Here is a 7,500-nt window from a genome sequence, read left to right as displayed (position 1 = left end):
AAAGAGTCTAAAACGGCGGAGAAAGACATGAGAAGTTGAGCCTTTCATAAAGTGCACAGCTTATGAAACCAGATAGCCCTGAAATGTGAGTGTGTGACCACTCTGGCCTCCAGGTGTGTTTGTGTGTGTGTGTGTGTGTGTGTGTGTGTGTGTGTGTGTGTGTGTGTGTGTGTGTGTGTGTGTGTGTGTGTGTGTGTGTGTGTGTGTGTGTGTGTACGGCTGGCTCAAAGTCAAAGGGCAGATTTTGGTAGCAGCCACACCCACCCTTCAAGGGACGGTATCTCTGCTCTTTCAAACGAACACAAATGAGTGTGTGTGTGTGTGTGTGTGTGTGTGAACATGTGTGTGTGTGTGTGGCGCAGCTGTGCCGTGGTTTGGTGCTGACAGAGCCAGCGAGGATCCTTGAACTGGAAAGATGAGAATGTCCTCGAGAAGGCTTCATAAAATGTCTCATTGTCCCTCTTCAGCCGCCACAAACACACACACACCAAATATTACAACTCCATCCCTCCCTATTCTCTCTGAGTGGCGAATGTGCTCTGGCATATTGCAGTTACCGGTGTACTTCAAATATCAACACTCACACTCACACACACACACACACACACACACACACACACACACACACACACACACACACACACACACACACACACACACACACACACACACACACACACACACACACACACACACACACACACACACACACACACTCACAAGATAAGACTGGAATGCCCAATGCTGCTGGCAGACTTGTCTCAATATAAAAAAGAGAGGAAACGTTTCTCTTCCTCTTGGCAGAAGGTAGAAGCTGACACCTTTCCCTGAGTGTCCTGGCAAAGAAGTCTCTCTCTGTCTCTGTTTGTTTTCCCCTCTTCTTTTTTTTTTGAAGGTGAGACTATTCCCTGTTTCCTTTCCCATTCTCCTGCCTCCTTCCTTTCTTTGCCTTCCTCATTAGTTTATGGGCAGAGCTGCAATTAGGACGGGGGGAAGGAGGAGAGAGGAGACAGTGAGGAGTGAGGGAGGGAGAGAGGTAAACAAGAAAGAAGAGTTGAAAGAATGTGACTGGAGAGGAGATGGGGAGGTAATTAATGAAGCTGCTATAATTACTGGGGTCTGTTCACGCCAACTAGACGACACACACACACACACACACACAACAAATTACTCTCACCTTTCCACGGCATTAATCTACTCTGAATATTTAAAATGCTGGCCATGTGCGTTAACTAATGACACAAGCTGTTTCCCAACCCATCATAAAGGACACACTTCCGTATCCACCATGTAGACATTGTTGACAAAGATTATGTTTGTTTTTTTTTACCAGGAAAACATGACAAAATGCAAATGATTGAAGCTTGCAAGGTCTTCTTTTGGCTGGTCATTTGACAAAGAGCCGATTTGTATGGAAGAAATAAAAGCTGTTGGGGCATAAAGAGGATGAGACAGGTGAAGGGTGGAGCGTTTTGAGAGGGAGAAAGGGGGGAGTAAAAGAGAGAAGAGACTCTGGAGGAGTTAAAGATGGGGTGTAGGAGAAAAGAATAAGAGTGAAGGATTTTAAAAGGAGAGATGAAAAAGGCAGCAGGGGACAAAGGATAGGACAAAGCTAAATGAAAAAGGAATCAGAGTAGAAGGACAGGAGGTTGCGAGATAAACAAAATTGTCAGAGGACAGATTCATCAGGAAGGAGAGGAGGCAAGGAAAGAGTGACAAAAAGGAGGGAAGGAGTTGAGGTGGGTGCGATGGGGACAAACCAAGGTGGAACTCTGATGATGCTAAATTTGGCAAAAGGAGAAGACTTCTGTGTGTGTGTGTGTGTGTGTGTGTGTGTGTGTGTGTGTGTGTGTGTGTGTGTGTGTGTGTGTGTGTGTGTGTGTGTGTGTGTGTGTGTGTGTGTCGCAAGACTTGCTGAATCGGCCATGGTTCCAGTTTCACGCCTCTGAGTTTGACACAGGGGGAGGGAGAGAGAGAAAGAGAGAGAGAGAAAGAGAGAGAGAGNNNNGTCCTGTGTGTGACGTCCTGTGTGTGACGTCCTGTGTGTGACGTCCTGTGTGACGAGGACGTCCTGTGTGTGACGAGGATGTCCTGTGTGTGACGTCCTGTGTGTGACGTCCTGTGTGTGAAGTCCTGTGTGTGACGAGGATGTCCTGTGTGTGACGTCCTGTGTGTGACGTCCTGTGTGTGACTGTGACGTCCTGTGTGTGACGTCCTGTGTGTGACGTCCTGTGTGACGAGGACGTCCTGTGTGTGACGAGGATGTCCTGTGTGTGACGTCCTGTGTGTGACGTCCTGTGTGTGAAGTCCTGTGTGTGACGTCCTGTGTGTGACGAGGATGTCCTGTGTGTGAAGTCCTGTGTGTGACGTCCTGTGTGACGAGGACGTCCTGTGTGTGACGTCCTGTGTGTGACGAGGATGTCCTGTGTGTGAAGTCCTGTGTGTGTGTCGCAAGACTTGCTGAATCGGCCATGGTTCCAGTTTCACGCCTCTGAGTTTGACACAGGGGGAGGGAGAGAGAGAAAGAGAGAGAGAGAAAGAGAGAGAGAGAGGGTCCCTAGCCGGTAATGTTCCCTCAGGGCGGGCGGACGAAAGAGTGGAGGGATGGAAGGAGGGAGGTTAAGGGAGAGAAGGAAGAGGAAGAGATTTATACCTACCTTTGCAAACACGCCATGGCTTTATGGTCTTTTAGTGAAGTCAGTATCCTTAACTGATCACAATGAGATGTTATAGGGCTGCAAACTAGCAGGTTAACCACAAATCCCTATATTTATATTAAAAAGAAGAGGCCTTTTCATGAGGGAGCGCAATAACAATCAACCAGGCTTGAGTCGCAGCGGGTCAAGATTATATTCAGTAGGATTGGGTCTTCACATGGCCCCATGTTGTCGCTGCTGACCTCAGGTCTGTGTGTCAATGTGTCTTATAACGATTGCAGTAGAAACATGTGTTTTGGTGCTGCTGGTGTTCTCCAATGAAATCGATCTGTTCAGGTTCCCCATGTTTCCAATTGGGTTGAATGTTTCCTGTGGGTTGAGTCCCTTTCTATTGGAACTGTATTTATACAAATTAAACCAAATGTTTAATGTAAAAGTTCTTAGTTTTCTGGTTTCCAGTGTACTCATTTTCATATTGCACGGTAATGACCTAATGAAGGCCACGCTTATGGTGTAAGTTGTGGTGCTCTTGGCACTAAGTACAAGTGTTTTTGATGTGTGTTAAACATTCAAAGCCATTGCCATAGTTCTCATACCCCTGACCTCAGTATGAACCTTACCCTACAAAGATAACCCCCCTGAAGCCCACCACACACAGAAATGATTTGCATGTGTGTGTTTCCTGTACAAACTCTTTACATACACACCATCGCCAAGCTACCTGACTCTCGTTATGCAAAGCATTCGCTGTTCATTCCTCGGAAAACAGAGTGCTCAGATACCTCGACGTCTCTGTGTGTTTGTTGGCTCTGCGAATCTTTCTCTCTGTGCATTTAAGCTCCAACTTAGCTCAAATGCTTCTCTCCTTAGGCAAAAGAGGAAAGTGTGTGTGTCAGCGTTGAGGTGTGTGTGTGTGTGTGTGTGTGCTAATGGACATCTAAATGCTGCTGATGTTACGTTGAATAGTTTAAGGGCCCTCAGGTCCCCTTAGACCAATATTGGGAGAGAAAAAGTGAGGGAGCGAATGTGACTTCTGCAAATCGCTTTGACAAGGACACCCGCGCCTCGAGCGGCGTCCTCTTTCGCCTCATCGAACACACACACACAAACACACACACACACACTGCGACATCCACACCTCAGCAGAATCGTGAGGTGACTGTTGCGCTCTGAACAGCTGACTTGGTAGAGGACGTCTGTGTGAGCGTTGTGCTGAATCCACTTTTAATTCAATTTAGAAAGTGAGCTAGGTAACAGTTTGATGATGGGATTCTTAATATTTGTCCGAGGCAGTATGTCTTTTTGAAAAATACAAATCAATCATATATAAACCAGACTAACCTCAAAGTCGTTGGCCTTGTTGTAGTGCATGTTGAGCGCCCTGAAGAGCTCGGAGTCACGGCCCACCGCCAGCTCGTCTGCAGAGGTCACCCCCTCGTTGATAGACTGCCGGGCGAACTTCTCCATCTGAATGTAGTAGAACTCCCTGAAGTTGCTGAACCACTTGATCAGCTGGGAGGTGATGCATCGATTGAACTGAAGTCAGAGAAAGAACAGAATATGTTTTATTAGAGGTTACGTTTCTCTGCGCTGAATGCTGCTTCCTGTTGGTGCTGCACATTCATTTGCATGGTGGTATTTCATCTAATGTGACATGACCTGAATCCCTATTTGACTGCTAACCTTGGATTATGGCACAAAACCATAACTATATTTTTGTGTCCTTGAATAAAACCTTGATTTACCCTAAATTGTACATTTTTAACAAAGTCCAAAAACGTGTATTTGTTCTCATGTGGGTCTCTGTTTATACAAAATCCCTACAGTTAAAAACTCATATCCACCTCATTAGACACTAAAATGCTGTCTGCACCTTGAGGGCTCCTTGTTGTGAAATCAAATAATAAATAATCGGCCCCTAGAAACCTTCCTATAATCAAACAAGAATGACCTAAATATGATCTTATTGCTACGCCATCATGAGCTTCCAGACTAAGCTGAAGCAACATTAAACGGCTCTCATTAAACACTGCTCTTGCCCTGCAGGCCTGGACAGTACAAGGAAAAAGGACCTCTGCCAAATTAAGACATTTAAGCTGTTTTGCAGATCTTTCAAAACAAAAGGTTATTTTTTTGGTTGTAGTTTGTATGAATGAGGGACAGACCTATAAGCAGATATTTTCTAATTCAAAAATCTCATTTAAAACTGACAAACATCTAGAATGTAATTACTCTATTCATGCGCCTGCGTATCTACTCACTCATCTCGTCCTCATAAGAAACGAAACGTGGAGAGAACAAGTGCCCAGTGAAAGTGTGTGTGTATGTGTTCGGTGAAGGGGAAAAACGGCTTTGATACGGAGATTAAGCTCGGTATTGTTACAAGACATTGTCTCACAGGAACAAGGGATGAGCGAGGGAGAGATGAATAGAGCGAGGCAGCATGGAGAGAGAGAGAGAGAGAGAGAGAGAGAGAGAGAGAGAGAGAGAGAGAGAGAGAGAGAGAGAGAGAGAGAGAGAGAGAGACTAGCATAGGAGGACGGTGAGGGGAAGGGATATTTTTTCAGGAGCGGTCAGAGGGGGTGACATAATGGAGCAAAATTGGGAGGCTTGGAGTGTGTGTGTGTGTGTGTGTGTGTGTGTGTGTGTGTGTGTGTGTGTGTGTGTGTGTGTGTGTGTGTCACAGCAGAAGCAAAGGGGGTTTGCAAAGCATATTGGAAGCAGGGGGAAATTGTGTGTGTTGGGGGGTGTTTTGACCCACACAAGAGTTTAACCTGATAACTATGTAATTAACACACAAGATGATGTCATCTGTATGATCTAAAACCATAATGAAAACCTCTGACAAGCAAAGAGAAGATCATACAAATATTCAATCTATCCCCTCAAAAAATTCTGACATCTGCTCTCATAGAAATAGAGCTCTAACATACTTGTGTTCATTCATTTTCAGAGATGCTTTACCAGAGATATTATATTGCAGGGACGCATGAGAATTAACTTGATCAATTCACAGAAATAGTGCTAAATCTGTAAAAGGTGCCTATACTAATAAGTCAAGTCTAGTAGGATTAGATAAACGTATAACACATGTTCAGTCCTGCTATACAATGGGTATTTAATTGCAACGGGAATCTGATGAAAACTGATATTATGCAAATTCAAGACCGAACCCCAGGTGCACACTCTATGAGCTGCAACATATGACTTATTGAGTGTGGACGTAGCTTAAAAGCTCTTACAGTGGGGTGTTTCTCAAACTGATGGCTTAACTTTGAAAATGCAGATATGTCAGGAATGTAGACAAACACCCAGCCCTCCCACCACCTGCCCTTCCACCCCCCTCGCCCCCCCCTCCCACTGTCCCGTCCACCTCATCACAATCAGCGCAAACCAAAAGGACGAGAGACAAAAGACAGAAAGATAATGGAGGCGGGGGGGAGGGGCAAAATGCTGAGCTTGAGGAATGCCATTTTCAGTTTACAACGAAAAGAGGGAAAGGGAAAGTGTCAGAGAAAGTGTCAGGATGCCCCCCCCTTTACTTGATGGCGGTTTTGTCAGACCCCCCAGGCCATGTTGGAAGGGCAAACACACATCCTTTAAGAATCTGCCCACTTCAAGCAGAATCGCAGTAGCTTGGCAGATTTTACAGAGGACAATGTGAATGTGCACGATCAACACAAATCTACAAGTTGTAACACGGAAGGTTTCCTGTGGATCCTGGAAGAATAGCTGCTGTAGGAACTGCTTTCCACTGGGGCGTTTTCTGCTTTAGTGGACAGTATACAGCAGGGAAGTGTGAAGAGGTGAATTCAGTGTACAAAACTCCTATTATACAGAAGTCGTATCTCAAAGTAGTTTTTGAAGTTGTGTATTGTTACTAGAAGAATTCTCATAATGAAAGAATATTCAAAAATACAAAATCTAGCAGCATTTATCAGCGTTATAATTTCTTGCCTCTGCAGATTCACTGAAGACATCATTCAGATTCTAAACTCTTCGTCACATCGATGACTCAAACTCTTCCACATCGTCATTTCTTATGTCCAGTTAAATCCATGTGAGTAGATTGGTACTGAGCTGTTGCTATTTCACATCGTCCAAATTGGCCGTGTAGCTCTAATTGACAAGACGGGTGAGAGGCGGGTTGGACGCTAATTGATTCCTGCTGAGACGACGGCAGTGAGATATCATTTCTGCCTCTTAAGGCGAGAGTCTTCAGGGCTCTCACTGATAAATGTGTCACTGCCTCGCATTCCGTGTGTGAGTGTGTGTAAAAAAAAAAAACACCCTCAGCTGGCAGGGAACTTGTGTCGGAAGGAGTTCCCTGAGCTAGCAAGCGTCTAATTAATCCTAACTCCTCCAGTCTTAACGAGCGCTTAATTACTCTCACTGGCTCTCTTAAGACACCACGGCAGAGACCGTAGCATCACACACACACACACACACACACACACACACACACACACACACACACACACACACACACACACATACTGTATATGATTGTCTGGTCAAGAAGGCAAGAGCTTTCACTGCTCAATTAAGACGTGTGTGTGTGTGTGTGTGTGTGTGTGTGTGTGTGTGTGTGTGTGTGTGTTTGTGTGTGTGTGTGTGTGTGTGCGTGCTCGCTCATCTGTGCCTAAAACAGTTGTCAGCTCAACCCACTTCCCACAGCGAGCGAGCAGCCATTGTGTGTAAGAGGCTCATCTTTAAGAACCAGTTTCCCAGAGACAAAGTCCATTCAAGTCCAATTAGGGGAAGCCATTCAGGGCTCTAATTCCCTTACAGTGAATCTGCCTGATCCCCCTAACACATGCTACTTATTGTTCCCTGGGAAGGA

The 7,500-nt window shown here is 45.3% G+C and overlaps 1 protein-coding gene across 1 annotated transcript in view; it reads right to left on the bottom strand.

The window, feature by feature from the left end:
* Positions 1–3,998: 3,998 nt before the first annotated feature.
* LOC104946485 (prospero homeobox protein 1-like) overlaps positions 3,999–7,500 on the bottom strand; it is a gene marked incomplete at its 3' end in the record, with an annotated part of 17,567 nt that continues 14,065 nt past the window's right edge. Inside the window, exon 6 of the mRNA XM_010772320.1 lies at positions 3,999–4,193. Within this exon, the coding sequence (XP_010770622.1) occupies positions 3,999–4,193 (195 nt within the window). The remainder of the gene's footprint in view (positions 4,194–7,500) is intronic.

The sequence above is a fragment of the Notothenia coriiceps genome, unplaced genomic scaffold (assembly GCF_000735185.1).
Source record: "Notothenia coriiceps isolate Sejong01 unplaced genomic scaffold, NC01 NC01_scaffold00011158, whole genome shotgun sequence".
Taxonomy (NCBI): domain Eukaryota; kingdom Metazoa; phylum Chordata; class Actinopteri; order Perciformes; family Nototheniidae; genus Notothenia; species Notothenia coriiceps.
The sequence above is the reverse complement of the archived record's forward strand: the minus strand, read 5'-3'. Positions and strand labels throughout refer to the sequence as shown.